Genomic DNA, 22,310 nt, shown 5'->3' with positions numbered 1-22,310 from the left:
CTTACAGCAACTATACTGACCATTGGTGCCGGGACATCGTTGGTTGCACTTGAAAGAAATGGCTGATTCACTTGCACGGGTATTCCTCAATGGCCCGATCATATCTGTTTTGCCTACATCAGCTTCTGTAACCGCGGCTAGGTACAGCAATTTCTCTACATCACAAAATTCCGCAAAATCCATTCTAACGTTGTCTTCTAAATTCCACCACCTTTGTTTCCAGTGGAATAATAATTGGTGTCCTTCAAGGCAATTTGAAGTTTTCTTTACAAAACTAAGATGCCGTATACTGCCTCTAAATTTTTACTTACACAGACGTGGTGTCGCTGTGTCCCGTCTGTATATTTTTGCAATGCACCTGAATCTATTGAGCATTCGTTTCTCTCGTGACGCCAACTTTTAAGGCAAAGACAACTCTTAGAAATTTAATTTCGACAACTTGAGCTATCGCTAACCTCGCCAATAATCCTTTCTTTTAGGGCGACTTCACTGGGATCCAGCGACAGAAATGCTCTCCTCACAGTTTACAATTTTAGTAGAGACACAATAAGAGTACCTTACCAAATTTCTAAAACTATTAATTATTCCTACTATTTTTATTCTATATGTTGAATTATCTTATCTCGAAATTCTCAACGGTATTTTTCTAATTTCTAAATCATATTTATTTAACCTACGCTCTGCCATGCAAATTTAGTCTTTGTATGAGCCAGTATTCGGAGACAAGACAAGAGGATGCCACTACAATAGTGACTGTTGGCCAGCTCTTTTAGCAATAACGCGCCGCAAAATTTAGACCCAGTAACAGCAGCTACAAATTTTGTACAAACATCATTGTTTGTATAGATATAGCTACAATTCTCGTAGAAACACCGTTGTTTGTATTGATATTGTTTTGTTTTCATATATTCTGTTCTTGTGTCCTGATACATGATCTGTACCACTCTGCTATGGCCCCTAGCGTTGGGTTTAGCGGTATTTGAAACAAATAAAACAAATAAATGAAGCGAAAATGTTCAACTATATAATGTAAGCAAACACAGACTTCCTACAATATAAATGTTCGAACGCCGAATTCAACACGAATTCCTCCGTTTGGTTCTGTTTCGATTCCTTCTCAGTGCGAGTAGCTCTGCTTATGTAAAAAAATAGCACTTTCGGAAATGTGTTTAGTAGTCTTCCATCTAAATTCTGCCTCATGTTGAAAGATTGGCCAATAGTCGGATGCCCACAGAGAATGACTGAACTGCGGCAGTTTTAACAAAAAAAAACATAAAAGTCTTCACTGCTACACAGTCATACCATTGCTGCTGTTCTAACGAAACCACAAAAAGAAAAAAAAAGAATGGAAACGCACATGTGAAGTGAAGTTTCAGTGAAGTGGTTGCCTGGCCCAATTTTGTGTCATATTGAAACAAGAACTGCGTTTTCAGATTGCAGTTTCCGAGAGAACCCCGACAGCGAGCTCATTTTAATAAAATATCAGCGCCCAAGCACTCCGTACAGATGGTTAATCAGCGAAGCTGAAACGTGCGGCCCCGGTGTTATTCAGTTGGGTAATCCCAACGGTTAATTAAACAACGGCTTGGTAAGCTGCCGGATCCTCGGTACGCAGTTGGCTGCTTGCGTTCGGCTGCACGAGCCTGTTCTTTTGCCTGGGCTGCAGCATCGGCACGGCGTAGACGAGATAGTTCCCGGTTTTGCTAGGGGCGTTGCTGATGGAAAGCTGCCTGTTGCTCAGCAGCACGTATGACGCGTCGCCTGCACATTTCAGAGCCGGAGAGAAACGGCTGCAGGCGCTGGGATGCAAAGGAAAGCAATGAAGTCAGTACTGGCGCAGCCAATTGCGCACCTCTCTCCCTCTCTCTCTCTTTTCTTTTTCGCGCATGCGCATCGGGTTGCACCGGAGCAGTTTTCGGCTTACAGGCAACGAACGCACGAATCGGCTAGCCGTTTACAGCTTCACTGTAAAAATTCCGGCGGAGCCCATCTCCCGATGAATGTCGACGCTGATGCGGCTAGCAATATATCGACCCACCGTATTGCCATTGCGAAAACGCGTCATGTGTGAGGTGTGTACTGCAAACGGGCACCTCTCGCGCACTTCGTTCTGGACATGCTGCACCATCTAGCGGCTAAGCCGCAAAGTCCGCACGTGGCCTCCGAGATGCGTGGGGCCGGTTTGTGCGAACGCTGAGGCTTCGCTAAGGCGTTGGGTCATTGTGCTTGAAGAACTGGTGTGGCTCGGGTTGAAGTACGCCCAACACTGAAGAAATTTCAAGGGATTCTCTTTTCATTGAGTAGTGGCGTGAAGGAGGTTAGCTACAAACGTACCGCTAAACGGATAAAGTTCCCGAAGAAGGCTAATCACATTAAATAACCCGTTACATGGCTGATAGTAGGTTCGCCAGCGTGGTTGTTTGAAGCTTCTTGAGGGACACAATCTTTATCAGCGAGCATTGTGCTCGGACCATGATAACCAGGTAAGCCCGCCAGTTGCGCTTATGAAAAAAACCCCACTTCCGCAAATGTCCTCAGTTGTCTTCCATCTAAATTTTGGCTCATAGCGACCACTGGAGGAGCACAGGGGGTGACGTGCTTGAAAACTTGCCATGAGTCAGTTGTTCATAAAGTGCCCTTTGCGACATTTTATTTGAAAGCGATCTGATGCACTGCTTCTGAGTGCCATTTTCGTGTTGCTTAAGCTTCAGTTTGGCGTTACGCATTCGGTTTATCAAGTTTATGCTCAAGTTTCAATGCTTGAATACCGGCTCAGTGTTACACTTCTCGCTTATTAAGTTTACATGCAATCTATCACTTTACTTCATAAGAGCTGTGTCGGCTTCATCGAAAGCAATGCAGTGACTGTCCCAAATAACTATTGACCATGATTTTGGGCCCGATACCCGTTCCGACACTATACATTGCGTGGCCATGGCTCGTGTCTGTATAGTCTTCGTTATTTTTTATCTTGCTTTCTCTTTCTTTATTTTTCCAGAGCAGTGTGTTAGACTTTGGGATAGTCGAGCTCAAAGAAGCGTGTTCTCTCCATTTTAACCCCCGCCCCCCTGCCCCAGAAAAAAGATTGGTTTGAAGATAATGAAATAAGCGAAAGAAAACGAACAATTTAGTCCGGCGACGATGCCGAATCAACCACAGAAATGTTAATTTCTGAAATTTAATCAGAGATTTATTATCCGACAACAATTCAGGTGGGCTCTTCTATGTCAACGTGAAGTGTGTCTTTGCGAAGAGACTGGGTGAGCAGCGCAATCAATTGGAAAATGTAGCAGTCTACGTGTGATATGATCTGGTATACAGCCGCGCCGAAGGCGCGAGGTATTCTACCGCGAGGAACAAAATATCACAACAGCAGCCTCCGTGCAGCACGTGGTATAGCCGTCCCAGTAGTCAAGATACATCTGTGAGCTAAATGGTGCAAGGTAATAAGCAATGCTCCGTCTCAGTACCGGCTAAATCCACGTATAGACGTACAGATAGGCTAATGCAATAAAAATAGGTAGATTATTCTTGACTGATTAAGATAGAAATTATAACTTTGATGCTAAAGCCGTTAGTTGAGATGGAATGATAAAAGGAAGAGACGGCGCTATACTTTACATAGTCAAGGTTGCGTACAAAACAGTATATTCATTGTCCGTGATCTGTAATTTCGACAATGGAGAAAATGCCTCGTTTCCGTAACTAACATTTCATTCAAGCTGCAACGCCCTCTTTCGAATCAGCCTTTCTGATTAATTAACGCTCGAAATAGAATAATTACAGCACTGCGCCCTGCTGCTTAAGCGCTTATCATCACCGTTCACTAACTTCGGCTTAAAGATTCCTGCAAGGTATTATGAAAGTTATATATACATTTAAAATTAATTAAAGATAACGACAAATACTATACCTTATTACGCTAACTATTCTTCTTCTTTTGACTGTAGCGTTTTGTCCTTATGTCTGACACTAGTATACCTTCTCGCAACCGTTCCTCTCACGCCTAGGAAAATCAAACAGAGGTAGGCCGCTCAAATAATATTAACCAAAGAATGTTAGCCAAACAACGCTGCCGTAATGATGGTCTATATGAAGTCGGCGGACGCCCAAAAAGGAATCGGAAATCGTGCTCATCACAGCTCCACAGAAACGAAAAGCGACCTTCATTAATCCACATTTCAGATCAATAAGTGGTCTGCCACGTGCCTATGCCTACGTCTGAGTCTGCCACGTGCCAATGTAATGATGTTGCTGTCGGGGGGGTGTTGAACACTGATGGTGCATACGCACAATTCGCAGAACAAAGGTGAAAAAATGGCGGCGCAAATGAGACAGTATGGTGTAGTTGAGAAAACTCATTGGCCCAAAGCCGCGGCTCAGTGCTGAGCAGGCTGCGAAAACACTTAGTCCCAGCAACACGAACACTGCATGGTGTTTGTTTTGTGAGCTTCTTTGCTATAGCGAATGGAGGACCCATATAGCGCATTATTTCGAATTCTGGAAGGCCATGCGCTTAGGCGAAATACACAGAAAAGAACTTCGGTAGCGTTTGACGAGTGGGTTTCATGACATTTCGTGGTGGAATGAATACAGACCTTTCGTTTTTTACTGAGCTTCAGCTTCCACGTTTTGGAAAAAGGCGTTTTCGAAAAGTTGGTGGTATAGCACGAAGACTATACGCTTCGTCCTCTTAAAGCGGTCCTCGAAGCGGGACGCGCGTTGTAATGCGTGATGTGTGCTTAGTGCGTTTTAGTTCTTACCCGAGTGGCTGCCACTTTTTCTTGCAGGCGGGCGAGCGGGCGGGGAATGACGTTGTTTTGGCAGGACGATCCCGGTGGTAGTGCAGCCCATCTCGCTGATTTCGTGGGCCCATCCCAGTGATAGCGCAGTGTGACATTATGTGCCACCTGTATTTCCTCCCTTTCTTTTTCTTTCGTGGGTGGTGCTCGGGCCCTTGCGATATAGTCTGCCCTAAGTAAGCCTACATTTTCATTTTCTTCAGGTGAGAAGACAATCCTTCAGTCCATTGTGCTGGTTTCCAAACAAAAGACAATAACAACAATCAGGAATAACTAGACACTTTGTCGTTTTTTGTGCTTTATGTAGAAGCGAGCGCAATAAACCCGAATGATGTCGCACCAACTGCTCTCAGTTGCGGCCTTGTTAACAAATAGTAGTGGTAACAGCTACTTTATTTTCTGCCGCGTGCTTGACACATTGATGCTGTTGCTTCATAGTGCTCGAGAAACGCTGCGCGGTTAATAGCACGGATTTGCTCCTATGTTAATTTCACTTGCTTTAAAGGGGTCTTGAACCACTTTTTATCGAAGTTGGAGAAATGCATTTGAAGTGAAAATATAGGCTATTTCAGAAATACTTTGCCGCAAAAAGTAATTCAATGCGTTCGGCAGAAGCGGAGTTATTGGCAATCAAACACGGGCTCCCCTGCGCTCTCGTTCCTTCTTCACTGCCTTGCACTGCAAAGGCTATGGCGCAGTAGGGCGTGCCACAACGCTCCGCCTTCTAAATATCACCGTGGTGCGCAGTTGAAATTTCATTTTGGGCGTTAACGTGGACGCCACGACTTCGGCCTCTGGTGCTTACGACGCGCAGCACATAAGCCAAACGCGGTTGTCCTCAGCGAGCCGCAGTGCGCTTAGCCAGTGGACTCGTGGCGGCACCCCGCGGCGGCCGTGGTACCTACGCCACGTAGCCGCCCGTAGCTTGACGTCGGCGGTCGGCCAATGGCAGCCGTCTAAGGGAATGACGAAATAGTCCGTCCGATGACGAAATAGTGTGCTTAGAAGAGAGTTTATTGAAAAGAGAGCGTTTGAGAGAAAGGTGACTTCGCGATCCGCTTGCGAGTGTCACTCACCGCGTACGACAACAAAACTTCGTTGAGATGTTCACAGCAGCGTATGCTGCACGCGCGCTATGTTATTTCACCAAGCCCGAAGGGTGGTTCAGGGCCCCTTAAAGGTTCTACGAGTGAGGCCTTATCGGTGCGTTCCAGACGTACAGCCTCATGGCATGCGCATGCAGGTGCTATTTGGGAAGGGACACGAGCCGACATATTAAAGAAAATAATGACGTGATTTGATTTGATGTGTTCTACCATTTGCTACCCTGAAGTGTTTTTTTTTATGGACGCCGTCGAATTTTGTCCTATTGTCAAATTCCGCAACGGCGGAATCAGAGATGGCCGTATGCGCAGCAGCCCTGCTTAACCAATCAGAGCTGACGAGATGGCGAATGTGGCACTCCGGCGGAAGCTGACAAATGTCTGTAACACCACACCAGCCCAAGGCAAGTCTACAGTCGCGCCTTGCGGCAGGAGGGGCACCTCCTCGAGTGATGCGCATTGAGCTCACTTAATGCTGCCTCGCTGATTGTTTGCCGCTGTACCATAAGGAAGCAGACCCTCACTTTCTCGGAGCAAGAAAGGCGCGTGGGTATTGCGCACGATGCGGTTGTACTTTATCCCCGAAAATTGCCGAGCGCGCATTCTTTCCAACTTTAAATTTTGGTAGTTTAAGTTTACTTTTTTGAACATACCCTCTAAAGTTTGAGCAACCGTTTAGTGCAGTACTAGCGATGTTTTCAGAAAATGCGAAGTTTATACAAGCATCGACTTCGCGGTCTGAGGATGATCAGGCGGATACGGGGAAACGAAGGAGAAAAAAGAAGCGTAAAATGCGATCTGTTCAGAGAAAGAAAGAGAAGAAGAACAAATATCCGCCATGGAAGCAGGTACGGTGCAACTGCATTTGGATTCTTGCATGTATTATCGCGGGCACCATCAAATGCTTTTAACAGCCCTGTCTCACACGGAGTAGCACGCAGAATGCGTGGTTTTTTATTGAAGTATGCGTATCTGTTGTAGATGGCAAAGGCCCAGCGGAGCCATTTCTGTTCGCCCTTTTGTCCCTGCTCCTGACATTGTACGCGCAATGTAGAATAAATATTTGTTTCGATTTGATTTGACTTTAAATTCATAATTTCCCACAATCGCGGGGAACGGTAATCCGTCCACCGCTGACTAAAGTGCATTGCCTGTAGTAAACGTCGTCTGAGTGGTAATAGCGTCTTTGTATTGTTATGAGTGACGCATCCAACGGGCGGTATTCTCGATCGGTCACTTTCGCTGATACTTTCGATTTCGCGTGATGTAGCGTTAGGCGCGCGACGCGTCACTGGGGCTACGGGTTCGCTGCCCGCTGTCTGATAAGCGGACATCCCAAAGTGATATCACACGAAAGTGATTGACGCGCAATACGGTACATGGAGGGCATGACGCTTGAAAGTTTCACGAGGTGTCTTGTTTGAGAGACCGTTTAGGTGGCCAAGTACGATCCTCAAACAGAGATCACGCTTGAGTTTCGTTAGTATCGATCCTTTATATTTGCACGTGTAAATAAATCACCCGCACTCACACACACGTTCTCACGCACACGCGCAGGCACGCGCGGGAGACGTAGGGGCACAACGGCCGAGATTGGCTACACGAGTGCCCGTTTCCTTGACGCGCACCAAAAGTTATGTGAGAAATTTGGCAATTCACTTATCAACTCCTGGCCGTCCGGAGAGGCGCACGACATCGGGAAAGCTTTTGGCCTACCAGAGCCTACGTGGGCGGAGCCACCGACTTAGCCTGGGGGCTTGTGCCCTCGGACCCTAGTTTCTCTGGACTAAAGTAAAGTTCTTGCCATGCCATGCCATGACCGGGGAAGTGATGTACGATCGCTACAGGTCTAGAGTGAACAGACGGCCTGATTCGGAAGAAGTGGGGCTTTATGGGCACGATTGGGTTATCCAGACAAACTGGCACTACCCGGATACGAGGTATAGTGGGACGCTTGGAAAGGTGCCGCGGTAGCCGCGGAGTGCGCCGGTATACCTGTGACAGTGACGCTGAACGCTCTAACGAAAAAGGCGACGTCGGCCCTGGTAATTAGCGACCCGGAATATCGCTCAATGAGCTGCCATGCTTTAGTAGGAAAAAAAAATCATAACGCGTCGTCGCACACACGCGCGAACAACGGGATGCTCAGTTGTTACAGGACCACGTCCTGCGACTATCCGATCAGCATACGAAAGCGCAGCGGAAACGCAATGTTGCGACTGTGTTAGGCTTCGCGTAAGGAAGTGGCTTGCTCGATATGTTTCTCCGGCAGCGCAACCCTGAAAATGCAACGACAACATTTATATGTATAGTCGAAAAGCAGCAGGCGGCGCACGCGAGTTGAGATATGGATGGATGGATGGTTGTTATGAGCGTCCCCTTTGGAACGGGGAGGTGGGTTGCGCCACCAAGCTCTTGCTACTATACTGCCTAATATTATGTACATGGTAGTGAAGCACCACCTGGTGATTTTCGGATGGATGGATGGATGTTATGAGCGTCCCCTTTGGAACGGGGAGGTGGGTTGCGCCACCAAGCTCTTGCTACTATACTGCCTAATATATGTACATGGTAGTGAAGCGCCACCTGGTGATTTTCGCTGCGCAGAGGAACAACCAAACGCAAAATAATAAAACAAACTTATCGAATTGTGAAAACTGGGACCGGAACCGAGCTCATTAGCGGTTTAAGTTTTCATGTTGCAATATGTGGTGGTGTATGGTGAGCTCCTAGCAGGCGAATGACGTTGCTGGCCCGTCGACAGCGCCAGCAAGCGGTTGTTCTTTCTCGTTTCAGCCGCGCCTCCAGTTGCGGCCCCGGGTGCGGCCCCGGGTGACGTATCCACTGCGGAGGCAATACCCATGCCAGACAATGCAGAAGGTGAACTCACGCTCCGCGCCTCTGAATCGTCCAACCGTTACATGATGCGCGCTGCAAGACGAACGCTTTTCACAGCAAACTGCAGTTGCCCACCTCGCGTCAGCCGACCCAATCATAAAATTTCTGGCAGTCTTTTGTTTTGTTTTGTAATCGCGCCTAAATGATACTCGTGAAACCGACGCGTAGAGAATCCTATGTGCATTCGCTTGCGTTACGCGACAGAACGTGATGTAAGAAGGCTGGCCAGGCTGGCTGCCTCTAGACCAGGGTCCACGTTCCCAGCAAATCGCTTACGCTGGAATTGTTCCTAAGAGAAAATTCTAGCCAATCCTTACGATGGACATCTTATTAGCGAAGGCAACCGCCCAACGACAAAGAGTACTTACGGAAGAAAGCGCCTTGACCATCTGTCGTCGCGGCCCCCGCAGTGACTGTGAGTGTAATAACGCGGCAACTGATGGCAAAGCCATGACGAGCGAGTGCTGGCGGCAAGCATTTTATCAGAAAAGGCTCACGGCTTAAGCCAGTTCCTGGAGTCCCGGGCAAGACATGGCTGCTGCCTGTCAGCGCCGCAATTTCTGGTTTATATGTTCAAAGCGCGAGCCTCGCGAGGGCTGCGGCATTCATTCATACATGCATTCAATCACGCATTCATTCATGCACCTTTATTGCTATGTTTTTGCGCACGGAGCATAGGAATTTTTCTATGACGTCTGTGACGCGTGACGCGATTGGCTGGAAGTTATCGCAGGTATATTGCCGCAAAGTGTCTTCTGGCGCGATTCATTACTGACACGATCTAAGCATCCGCTGAAGTGTGGTTACACACACTTACTGCGCCGCGCAGGAATTCAGGCGGTTGACGCATCATCTCAATCATTAGTGCTAGTTGTGATTGGCCAATCAAGCTTCCAGGCAAAAAAAAAAAATACAAGTTCGACGCCATGACAAAGCCAAGCACAGAGGCACAGCGGCGCACAGCAAAAAAGACAACAGACGAGCGCCAGCTGCGAACGAAGGTTCGATCTCACCGACCCCTGTATACTGTTTACCCGATCGTCCTTCGTCTCTTTTTCGATCCATCTGTGTGTCTCTAGCTATTTCTTGCAATAATGTTGAGTCAACAAATCCAGACAGCCACGAATTGAACTAATTGTGAATGGCTCGTCTGACAGATAAAAAAAATGCCTGAATTAAAAACATTTCCCTTCCTTTAGAAGTTCTAAAGGAGCCAACATCTATCTCCTATGTGCTTTCTATGCCTTGCACAGCTCATTTTTTTTCTGATAATCACGGCTCTAGAATATCGTCTACATGCTCGGCTCCTTCGATGTCGATTGAGGAGGTCCGTTTGCTCGACTTCTTTGACTAATATGAGCTACATGGATACTTCCTCAAAAGTGCTCGTATAGGCGCAGTGTATATGGTGCAGGCTTCGTGGTGAACGCATGCATACGAGTCCGGGCTCTTTCGTTCGAGGATGTCCACGCTGTTTCACGATAACGGCTGCTCTTATATTTTATCGACATGCCATTATCTGTGCTACCTGTACAGCACTGTCAATTAAATAAAGCGTTTGCGCAAACTCACTGGGCGCATATCATCAGATCGGTGGCGCAAAAAGCACCGGCAGCGAGGCGCTCTGTGTATCGAGTTTGAATCGCTGAACACTGTACGAGTGTGCGGACGTGTTTGTGCGCAGAAACTTGCCAGGAATGTCTATCGTTTTTCGCATACTAAGCTCCAGCCAGCACTTGAGGGCACTCATTGGTCTAAGTCTTGCTCACTGCTACTGCTTCCTGGCAGTGACCATCTGCCCTCGTCAAGCTGTACTCTTGCAGCTTTCTTGTCAGGCTGGCCTGAACACTACTATGGTGCTCATGTACGAGCTACAATGCGATAGCACGTGGCAAAGCGGCCGCGCGTTTTAGCTCACACTGAGCACATCATACAACTTCGCGTATGTTGTTCTACACAAATCGTAAGGCGAATATCGTCTACATGTGTCTGATATGTAATCCACGGTGCTCTCTCTTGCAGCGAAATACATATAAAAAAACGTACGCTACTAATCGCCAGTCGAACCGTTTGTTTATAAGAGAAAGTGGTAGGGGAGAGTCTCGGTTTCTTCATTTTTTTTTTTTACTGTTGCTGGCAGCGATGTTGTACTCACCATTCATTCTGCTCTGTTTCCCACAGGACAAGGAGACAAGGTTGCCGAGTAAGAAAAAAAAATTGGGTGTCACGTTTTTATCTGAGTAGTCTATATATAGACTATCGAGCAAGATTAATTCACGAGTAAAAGGCACGCGTCCCGGATGAAGTGTTTCGCGCTCAAGTGTTTCGCGCACGTTAGCACAGTACTGCCTGAAAGAGAGAGAGAGAGAGAGACTGTCACCTTGAACACCACGCCCTTGGTAAAAAAAAGAAATTTGAGTTGTATGTTAGGTCACATGTAGCGATTCGGTAGGCTACTCCAATTGACTTACCTAGGAAATATAAGATAATCGTCAGAGTGAACAAATTAAAATGAAACTAACTATAGTCACGAAGCGAGGTTCAGAAGAGAAGTCTATTAAACACGCCTTTTATTCTACGCACCGACTTCGTGGTGACTGATTTCAGCAGATCCCGCGACGTGAATTGATAAGTGACGCCCCATTCACTGATGCTTCGTCATTACTCTGTCAATGCACGAACGTTAAGCTTTTGGACTAGTTGATACTGCGTAATCGATCATTTCCCAGCGCATTATACACGGACAACAGAATCTAACGCACACAGCAGTGAACTTACAATTAAACTAGATTTTCTCGAGCACAGGCATATATACAATTTGCGCGTGAAAAACAGGAAACGGCAAACGTAAGTGTAGCAAGAAAAGAAAAAAATGCAATCTGCAGAACACTAACCCATCGCCCACCATGCTTGGCACCTATTTTGCCTTATCGTGTGACAGTGTAAGCATGCGAGTTAAACTGGGCGGTGCCTTAACGAACACCTTCGACAACTTAGGTATAATGTAGAAATGGCACCTTGGGCACCTTGGAAGCATCGTCGCGATTGTAGTTGCCGGCCTCTTTTTCGATCAAGCGCGTGTAATCGCGAAAGCAAAAGAAATGATCCTATAGAAGAAAATATCGAAGCTCAAGAAATTTCGAAACCGTAGGCAACAAGTGTGGCTTCGCTCTCCTTGTCAGAAAAAGGAGAGCGTTTTCCCAGCGCCAAAATGAGTGACAAATGCGGGGTGCTGTCTTCTGCACATTGAATGTTTTGTGCCTCACATCCGTTGTAACTTCCTCTTTTCCTGGTGCGAAGCGAATTTATACCTGCGCTCTGGAAAATGAAGTTTAGTTGCTAGCTCGCCGCTTTGCGGGTCCATTCGGTTGTCCTTGTCTAAGGCCCTAAGAGAACACTGATTCGGTCAATGCGTTTGCGATGCTTTGAGGGTGATGACAAATTAATAATTTTCCCGCTGGCTGAATCGACGTATTCGTGGCCCCCTCGAAACCTCTCGCTCTCTTACTGTGCAGACATCGACACCGAATGAGAGGCCTGCAGTACTATGCCAGGGCGTGGCGATCAAATACTGATAAGCCGTGAATTAGGCAACACGGCTTTGAACCAGAAATACTAGAGAAAACTGGAGCTACGGTCCGCGTGTACCAGCTTGTTGTACCTTCTAGGTGCAGGCGGAGGCACTAGTAGGCGCAATATACGTTCTTTTTTAGAGGTGTTCGAATACCGAAATTTCAGAATCGAACCAAATGAGAATTCTAGAGAAAAAAATTTTAGAATATGAAAGAAAATACGGAATAGCTTCTGACGTGTAAACCTTGTGAAAATTAAAACGTGTGGAGCCCACTTCGTAGATAAGCAACTAAAAGAAAACAAAAGATAACGTAAATATAAAAGAAGATTTGTTTACTTTATTTGATACATGTATGCCGTTCATAAACTGGACCTCCGGTTTAATTAAGATGCTTGAGAGAAATAGCCTAGAGGTGAATGTAACTGTCACGCCATGACAACGACGGTAACGGAACAAATGAACGGCCCATGACCAGATATTGTAAAAAGTTAGGTTTTCATACTACAACGCCGCCCGTTACTTTAGCGAGACAGAAATATGACGAGATTTTTCCAAATACCTGCTTTGTCCATAAGGAGAAAAGCTCGTAGGATATGCAAACGCGACACATCATTATTTAGTGACTAAGAAATATTGAACATACATTAGTTACTCCATAAATTCGCTCTGTTACTGATGCCTCTCTGCAGTCAGCGTGACTAACTCTCTCTCCTCCTCACAGGCCTCCCCCCCCCCCTTTAAATAATAGAGAAATTAAAAAATAACGACGAACTTCTGAGTTTACGTGCCAAAAACGACAATGAAATTATGAGGCAATGATCACCTGAGGTTTTTAGCGTACCCGTAATTGCAAGTACACAGTTTTTTTTTCACTTCGTCTCCACCAAAGTGCGGCCGCCGCGGATGAAATCGAACCTTTGACCTCGAGTGGAGCAGCTCAGCGCCATATGCAAATGAACTACTGCAGCGGGTACGGCGGCTTTCCTGCAGCGCGCAGGATGATTGGGAACAGCCACCCGCTCGCATGTGTCTCCACGCACACTGCAGAAAATAAACGTGGCCATCCCTCGTATTCAAACTAAAAACAAATATTCGACAACTTCGAGAATTTCGGAATCGAATAGCAAATATTATTCGATTCGTATGAGAAACTTCGGATATTCTCACAACCCTTGTTCATTTTTTTTACGCTCCTTCAGCATAACGAATGTCCGCGCGCCCTGGTTCTTTAGCCAGCATGGAAACGGTGAGAACACAAATTTGGCTAAGCTCCGCAACTACTTTCTCTTTCTGTATGCAGTTTCTTGAAACTTACTTCTCATTCCAGATACGCTATAACTTCAAGTTATTCCCACTCAGCCTTCGAGTTCTGCCATTAGGCTGTTTTTGAAACGTACCATAACAGTAATTAAAAAGAAACAGTTTAGAATGTGGAAAAGAAAAACAAATATATTTATCCGTGCTCTATGCCTTTATATAAAATGCGTTTCTTTTTATGCGGAACACGCGCCGCAAAGACCGAAGGCGGGGGTTCGAATCCCGGCCACGGCGGCCGCATTTAGATGGGGCCGAAATGAAAGAAAGACCCTTGTATCTTGCATTGGGCGCATGGTAAAGAACCTCAGGTGGTCAGAATTGATTCCATGCACCCCACTATGGCGTTCCTCGTAATCTTATCGTAGGTGTGGCACGTAAAAGTTCGGAATTAGTGTTTATGCAGAACAGTTTTCCTTAACAGAAACTGTCGTAGCTAGCCTCCAGCCCCTTTTCTAGAATTGCCACGTGGCTACGCGGACATTAGCAGTAGGCGAAATTTCGACTATAGCTTTGCTAATTACCTAAATCGTGCTATGCTAATTACCTATTCAATTATTAACTTGAGGGTACGTATTGTGCTTGCGAAATTATAGCCGAGTAGTAGTGAAATCATGTCAGTTTAGCAGAAATCCTAAAGCTAGCATCACTATCGAGAGATCTGTATGCTTCCGCGATCCAGTCAAGATCATTCCGAACACTTAGGAGCACGTTTTTAGGAAACTAACTGGAAAGTTAATTATTCTGTACGAAGCTTTACGGTCGCATATCTAAAGAGGGGAGCTAGTCTCAGATTTTCTTTTAAGCAGACACGACATCACTGCTTCACTTTCGCGATTGCTGCATGTGCCCTAAAGTTCGTAATTAAAAAAAAACAACAACTAGATAGCGCATTTTAGGTCATCAAGGAAATATTCAGCGAAAATTTTCTTACTGCTAATGTCCACTTAGTAAAGTAGGCTATCTGTAAAAGCTGCAAGGCGCTATAGATATGGCAGTTTATTTCAAAGAAATGTGTTCGAATAAAAGAGAGCCATCTGGTAGTGTGACGTAACTTTCAAGAGAAAGCGTTTGTGTCTGTGGATGGAAGTTTAGGCGCACGTTAGGAATGCTCCGACTGTGCATTTTGTAGCGATCCTTTTTCCCTCGATACCGACATCTTCTGATCATTCATCGCGCCGCGTGGCTTATAGCTCATGGCGCGGCAAAAGCACACGGATCTTTTATGCAGGGCTTAAAGAATGGAAACTGAAATATTCATTACATGACTTGGGAATCTGGAACCCGATTTCCTAAAGTTTTCTTTTTCTTATTGTCTTCGTCATTGACTGGCACGAAGCTATGCCTCAGGTATCAAAGGGAGGAGTCAGATATGTGGCTGATGATCAAGAGATGACATTGGAAGAGAACAATTCCTACTAAATACTGATTCTGGCATGTGGCGATCAAAATTGATGAAAATTAAGACATTCCTTGACGACTAGGTAAGGCTTAAGGACGTTAACATCAACTCCTGGTGTTTAAGCGAAGACTAACTCGCATTATTATAGTTTATCGCTGGTACGAATTCATAACAGCCATAGGCGCCGGAAATTCGGTGACGAAATCTTGAATACACTCTACAATTTCAATATTTCACTAATTAACTATCTACATAGCAAGTTAAACGCATATACGCAGATATCGCAGTTGTAGAATTGAAGCTGGTCAGTGCTCAACACGTACCCCGAATAGCAACTTTGGCAATAGCTCCAGTATCGAGATATCAGTTTCCAAAGTCATCAACGAAATCTACGGATGTTCCCTGCAGCGTTGCGCCATATTGTACAGTGAGTAATTTCTGCAAAACATATAATGTATTAAAAAAAATGATAGTCAAGAAAAATGTATTTGTAAAGAAAACCATACAATCTATGCATTCTACCAGTACTGAACTGCAGGAGTGAAACATGGAGGAGAACAACAAAGATCGAGGAAAAAAAGTTCTGAGGTAGATAATTAGAAACTGAGGTGAGGCTGACCCCCACATTTTCAAACGACCCTCGACTGGAAGCTCTTCCTCCACTCCATAATGACGACGATGATCGATTGCCCCTTGCTTGAAGCGTTACGCTGACAACACATGGTGATAAGTTGACTATGTGTACCGGCATTCCCTTTGAACCTGGGTGCGACAAATATTCACCAAGCGTGTTTGATTTAACCAGGTTTTACGATGTCTATTGCTATCTAACGTTTTGACTATGTGATCTCGATCTTAACTTTCACGTTCAAAATTTATCTCTTATTTTACTATTACCCACGTTTACAATGACTGGTTCTATAATTCTCTTCCCGCTTTTTTCCATCAATACTATAATCATATCTTACTTATCTCGACTATTCACCGGTTATTCTTTCCAACTTCTTTGAATCCCAATGCTTCTGGAGGATGGACACTCTTTAGGGACCTCGTTGCCATCCCATTACGATATGGCGAGCGATTTCCGTTTTTCTCTCCTTTTTTTTTTCCAGCACACACGTGCCCTATCCTGTGGCTAATGTTAGCCCCGGCGTGTTTTTGTTCTCAGACAGCCAGCTGAGGCCTCACATAGCAAGGCAATCCTCTTTGCGATATCGTACAGAATTTCCCTCCTAATTTCTTTCTTGTCGTTTTTTTTTAAATGTCCGAGTTGGAACACACCGAGTTTACCCTAACGCCGCCCTTTGACAGAAGAAGTCGTTGCTCTTCTAAAGTGTTACTGTGGAGTTCCAATGAATCGCAATGCCTAATTCTCTCAAGAGGTGGCACTGCCGGCCACATTGCCGGCCTTGCAGGTGGCACTGCCGGCCGGTTGAATCGAAGTGGAGTGTTGAGCGGAGGAAAGCTATAGAATACGCGGGTGAGGGTTCCATTCTCTGTGCTGCATTGGATTAGAGCAATATGTTTAATGAATAAGATACCTAAAGTAATACTAAGTGCCAATCAATTAATTCTCTGTTAACTATATTTGCTCACCTGAAAGCAGTAGTGACAAAAGTAAACTCATGCCTGACGCTGCTGTTTACTTGGCCAGTAAAACCTATTTTGTCTCGTACAGCCTGTTCTTAACACTTTTATTTATCTATTTATTTATTATACATACTTTCAAGGCCCTAACGCACTACAGAAAGGAGTGGTACATACAAAGCAATGTAATATGCAGACAATGGTATGCAGGCAACGTTAAGCGATAGCGTGGTAGACTGCTGTTTTGAATGAAGTTGCATTTGTGATCTGAACGATGGAAGCAGGAAGGTGGTTCCAGTCGACACTTGTGCGGGGTAAAAAAGAATCATGATACTTGTTCGTTCGGGAGGATGGGACGGCAACTTTATATCTGTGGTCTGAACGGGACGAAGTGTAGGAAGGTGGGGTGATAAGTTGATTCTTGAGCACCTGGTTTGAGTGATAAACCTTGTGAAATAGGCAAAGACGAGCACATTTGCGGCGTAAAGAAAGATCTGGCAGATTCAGGGTTATTTTCATACATGTAACACTGGAATGGCGGGAATAGTTAGATAAAATAAAGCGAGCTGCTCGATTTTGAATTGCTTCAAGTGTTACGGTTAGTGATGCTTGATTGTTATCCCAAATGGCAGATGCGTATTCAAGTTTTGAGCGAACTAGGGTTTTGTAGAGCGTCAATTTTACCGAAGTAGGAACGTTAGAAAAGTTACGACGAAGATATTCTAGCATACGATTAGCATTAGCAGTAATATAATTAGTATGCAAATTCCATGAAAGATCATCAGTTATGTGAAGGCCAAGATATTTGTGAGCGTTAACGGATGCTAATGAAGTGTCATTCAGTACATATCGACACTGATTGCTATCGCTGGTTTTACGTGATATGCGCATTGATTTACACTTGCTAGCGTTAAGTTTCATGAGCCATTTTTTAGACCAGAGTGATATGTTGTGAAGACACTTGATGGCTGGTCGCTGAAAGATTCGGTATAACGTCGATGATTTCAATGTAGGAACGTCAATCAATCCATCACTTGCTCGCTTATTGAATTACTCAATTAACTGACTCTCAACAACGCAGGTCATCAGTTTCAGGACTCGCGGCGCTGAGTATTCTCGCCGCGGCCGTGGTCCTTGGCATCGTGATAGCCGCCTTCGTCCTAAACAGTAAGCGTCAGCCGGTGATCATGGCACGTTCGGAAACGAACCCGCCTGGCTTTTTAAAGTCAGTAGGCTTAGTTCGACTCTATTCACTTGCCTTACAACCAGAGGCTAGTGAGTGAGAAAAATACACGAGGAAAACCACAACGGGACTGCCGGAATTAGACAGCAGTGATGAACGTGCAACAATAACGGTCGCCAAGAGCTCTGTCGCGCTTGCTTTTTGTGCTACAACGCTGCGTTAAATTAAGTCATGCACAACATCTATTGCTACATGTTTGCGCAACTCACACGTGCCTTCTCCTTCAACATGGCACGCGTATAGGTTTCTACCACGACAGAGTTTTCACGCGTCGCGAAGTTCACGAATAGGTTTTCGGGTGTCCCGAGCCACCATTTGGGCGCGAAATTTTTGTCGCGTTTCATTATACTGGTACCTTTTAGACGCCTCGTTTCAGCACTTCAAACGACGTCTACGCACAAACATTCTGACGCAGTTTACAAGATGCTTACCTCAATTTTTTTTTGCTGTTCTCAGCATGATTTCTGCTACTATTTAACATGTGTTAGGGCCATGACTTCACGAGAATTTTAGGAGAAATGACAGAGGGTGCCGACATTGATGCGACTGAGCGAAATAATTACCAATGGATGTATACATAACCGCGGAGGCACCTTCTTGAGCTGTACCGAAGTGATATGCTTCAATGGCCGTACGTCACAAGAATTTTAGGAGAAATGACAGAGGGTGCCGACATTGATGCGACTGAGCGAAATAATTACCAATGGATGTATACATAACCACGGAGGCACCTTCTTGAGCTGTACCGAAGTGATATGCTTCAATGGCCGTACGACAGCTTGAGACTGCCGACAGGATTGTCACGTGACGGAACGCGGATCAACGGAGGATACGAAAGACTCTGCAAGTGCGCTTCTTTACACATCTCGTTTCAGACGACCAACACGACGAACCTCGGAGTAGTAGAGGAAATAATGCGTCAGCGCGAAACTAACGTGCCACGATTCCTGCCGCATCCTTGTTCCTCGCTCCTCATACCTCATAACTCATAACGTGTCTCATAACTTTGGCACTGCGGCAAGCGGGAATGTCCGTCGTGTTGGTCTGGGAAACTTGTGCGAGGAAAGCTGTTCGCGAGAAATTTCATCATCTTGTATTGGGTGCCGGAACTATACCTTGTGTGAGGCGAGTCTCGGGGCTGCAAGGAGTCAGTTGGTGAGCAGTCTATTGACTTGCAGAGTCGGCATGACTTGCTTTTAATCCATCCGCATCGGCTCTCGCCTTTCGTGGAAATGAAAGGGACAGGCAGCAGGCTTTGTCCCACGCCGTTTACATCGATGAATCTACGCTCAGAGGAATGGTAAAAAGCGCGTTTATTCATTTTGTACATCCATTGTCTTCATATATTCGTGGTGCATTTGAAGGTCGTATCAACGAATAAACAACAAATTATTTGGAGAAAAAGTTTGCAGATTTTACTAATCTGTATATAGATTATTGAAGTCAGCAAGAGTTTCCCAACAAAGCTTTGCTGCTTAGTGTAATTGACTGTCATGTTTGTACATTTCACACCTGAAGAGTCCGTTCACCTTGCAAAAAAGTGGGGAGGATTCAAAATTTTAGTTTGCGTACGCGTTTAGAAATGTCATAGAGAAGGTTAGCAAGTTCGGCTTTAGAAACCCTGTTCTGAAACGGACGTATGTTTGCATGACAAGTGTGGTACATTCAGAGCTGTGTTAACGCAAACACGATGAAATAAACTAAAATAAAGGAACGAATACAAACACCACTTCCAACAATGCAATTTCCCCTGAACAAAGCAGCATTTATCTATCGACTTAGTTCCCGCACAATAAAAACAAAATTAACAGTGGAGAAATTTTCACTTGTCACCAATTTTAATAGAATACGCGTAGTCCATATAAATACCCTTTTATCACCTATCCCTTTTGAGATGTGCATCATAATGACCGTCATCATCAATCTCGTCATTCGTATACGTCAAAATATTCCATCTCTGAGTGTTGCGTATATTTTTTTTCTTCTCAAGTAGCCGTTAGACCAAGAGCATGGCAGTGCAAGAGACAATGCCGCCCGTAGTTTACTCTCGGACGAAGGAAAGCTGCAGCCCGGGGTCTTGATTCTACTCGGGACCACAATTCGTTAAGGGGCAGGTATCGCTGTAAAACTAAAAAATAAATAAATTAGATAACATTACTTCCTTATGCGTGCAAATTCGCAATGTTATTTCTATCTGTTCCCTTGGGTTCGTGACGGCTCTCTAAAGTAGACGAGAATGTTTAATTTATTGCACTTTCTTGAGAACCGATACAAACCGTCTTGTTTTATTATGTGTGTGCGTGTGTGTGTGCGCGCTTTTCGTTTTTCTTAATTCGCTCTTTACCGTTCTGCCACTATACCTACGCGTCCTGCATCAATTTTGCACGAATATTATGACCATCGCTCATCAAGTGTGACCGAACACATGTTGCAAAAACAACAACAACTAAAAAGCTCCTCAATTCAATGCATTTAACCACTGCAGCAAGAATTAAGCAAGAAAAAATGGCATCCACCCTAGTCGCCCAAAAAAAGGAGAAATTCGTTCTTTTTTTCTCTGTCATTCAAGACTCCGTTTTCTAAATGGAAGCTATCGAAATGTTGGTAGCCCGCGAGATCATCTGAATCCACCTGTAATTCAATAAGCAGTGAACTCCCACATATTTAGCCGTGTAGACTAGAGTGACATAGGCGTACACGTGCCATGCAAGAAAAAGTGACGGGAAGAGCACTGCTTAATAAGGATATTAATTAGAGCTGCCATTTGAGAATTGGGAAAAAAATTGACTTATTTATTCTGGCAATAGCGTCTGGTTATTTTATTCTTTTCATTGTTTGGCTATTTTATTCTCTTGTATTCCGGGAAGAGCACTGCTTAATCAAGGCATTAGAGCTGCCATTTGAGCCTTAAAAAAAAGAAACATCAATTTATTTATTCTTGGAATAGGCGTCCGGCCATTTTATCCGGTTATCACGCTAGGAATGTGCGTTAATAGTATATATTGCCCAAGAACCACTCTTTTTGCGCAAGATTTAGCTTAACACGAAGGGAACCAATTTCCAGTACAGAAACGACGCTCGAATCTGGTTGCGCCTGGGGAGTGTAGTTGTCGCGCCTTTGCTGTATTGGAGCAAAATGGCGAGTCGTAAAACTTAGTGACGTAGCATTAACCAGAACGCCACTTATCTGAACTAACCGCGATAGAAAACGCGTTGAGTTAGGCACGGAATAGATTATTTAGACAGTAGTATAGGAAGCGTAGCGTTAACCAGGACGTCGTTTATCTGAACTGACCGCGACAAGAAATGTTCCCTTAAGCACGGCATAATTTGTTTAAACTCAATAGCAAACAGGCGATAGAACCTGACATCACGCTATTTTTGTCGCTGCCCGCCGTACGATGGCGGGAGCGGTTCTGTCTTTTTCTGTCAGCATGCGGTAGACGTAAGTACACGCATTGCTCAGTTGGGCTGCTGTTTTGACGTGTTGGGGACTCATCTGGCGCGATTATCTTCGTTTTCACTAATCCCGCAGGTCGAGAAAACTACTGGGGCGTCGGTGGCTGTTCGCGGCTGTGCCGACTTTACAAGCGAAAAAAAAAAATACTGGCGGGCGACTTCTGTGTGCTGTGGCCCTGTCGTACATGGCGGAGTAAAACAACGGCATCGTGGTTCTTCGGGGGACCGGCGAAGCGCAGCAAGCGCATCTTGGGAGCGCGCTTGTACGATTGCTTGCACGAAAAAGTTTTCACCCTCATCATTGTCGCGTCATCTACTAATTACCGGGTGGGCCGCGGACGGCAGCAGCAAAGCTGCTGTAGCGGCATCTTTATTTTATTTATTTATTGATGCTGTTTTCCGATGGGGCCGTCACAGGGCGGATGCCCTAATACCTGTTTACATCGTTGCACGCCACAAACACGAGGCGCATCGAAGCACAAAGGACACATCGCCCAGTGCGTACCAGTACATCAAACATCGTGCACATTAATAATACAGTTCCAGTATTGCAAAAAGAGAGAAAAAGGACTTTGCACTCAAAACATGTGCTAGGCATGGAACAATGTTTCTAATACAAGTGTGAGGAACGAGAATAAATTACAAACAATGGGGATCGGGTTGAAATGTCGCAGCGCGACGCAAGGTAATTCAATACAGACTTTTCAAATTCACTCGCAGAATCTATTACAATTTCACGTGGTAACGAGTTTTATGCTTCTGGAGTGAAATAAAAAGGAATATTCATGTATGTCTTTTCTCGCAGTTGGAAGTGTAATTTGATCGGGATGAGGTTGACTGTACGTGATGAGTGTTTGGTATTTAAATTGAAGTATTTGATTACATAAAGGGGAGAAGCTAACTTTGCAACCATTCTCCATTACGATAG

At 45.1% G+C, this 22,310-nt stretch overlaps 1 protein-coding gene and 1 long non-coding RNA gene across 4 annotated transcripts in view; one reads left to right on the top strand and one right to left on the bottom strand.

The window, feature by feature from the left end:
- The window catches only part of LOC139059944 (uncharacterized), an 82,685-nt gene extending 73,287 nt beyond the window's left edge, over nucleotides 1-9,398 (bottom strand). The window contains exon 1 of the long non-coding RNA XR_011514528.1: nucleotides 9,172-9,398. This is a non-coding gene — a long non-coding RNA (uncharacterized lncRNA). The remainder of the gene's footprint in view (nucleotides 1-9,171) is intronic.
- LOC139059943 (uncharacterized) lies at nucleotides 6,673-22,077 on the top strand. 3 transcript variants are annotated; one of them, XR_011514526.1, is made up of 5 exons: nucleotides 6,673-6,753; nucleotides 8,702-8,785; nucleotides 10,985-11,006; nucleotides 17,762-21,368; nucleotides 21,459-22,077. XR_011514526.1 is itself a non-coding variant. In XM_070538578.1 (5 exons), exons 1-5 carry the CDS (start codon nucleotides 6,744-6,746, stop codon nucleotides 21,770-21,772), a joined length of 516 nt encoding a protein of 171 aa, XP_070394679.1. In that variant the 5' UTR covers nucleotides 6,673-6,743; the 3' UTR covers nucleotides 21,773-22,077. The 3 variants fall into 3 exon arrangements, 1 of the variants encoding a protein (XP_070394679.1); XM_070538578.1 differs by having other exon boundaries at nucleotides 17,762-17,847; XR_011514527.1 differs by having other exon boundaries at nucleotides 6,725-6,753; nucleotides 8,670-8,785; nucleotides 17,762-22,077.
- The last annotated feature ends 233 nt before the right edge of the window (nucleotides 22,078-22,310 follow it).

The sequence above is a fragment of the Dermacentor albipictus genome, chromosome 5, assembly GCF_038994185.2.
Source record: "Dermacentor albipictus isolate Rhodes 1998 colony chromosome 5, USDA_Dalb.pri_finalv2, whole genome shotgun sequence".
NCBI classification, from domain to species: domain Eukaryota; kingdom Metazoa; phylum Arthropoda; class Arachnida; order Ixodida; family Ixodidae; genus Dermacentor; species Dermacentor albipictus.
Note: the sequence above shows the minus strand (reverse complement) of the source record. Positions and strands in the feature narration are given on the sequence as shown.

Excerpts from the sequence above, each read along its gene's own strand:
- LOC139059943 (XM_070538578.1), top strand. Across the intron at positions 8,786-10,984 it reads CATGCCAGACAATGCAGAAG|GACAAGGAGACAAGGTTGCC; the intron begins GTGAACTCACGC and ends TGTTTCCCACAG. Across the intron at positions 17,848-21,458 it reads AGCCGCCTTCGTCCTAAACA|GTCGAGAAAACTACTGGGGC; the intron begins GTAAGCGTCAGC and ends CTAATCCCGCAG.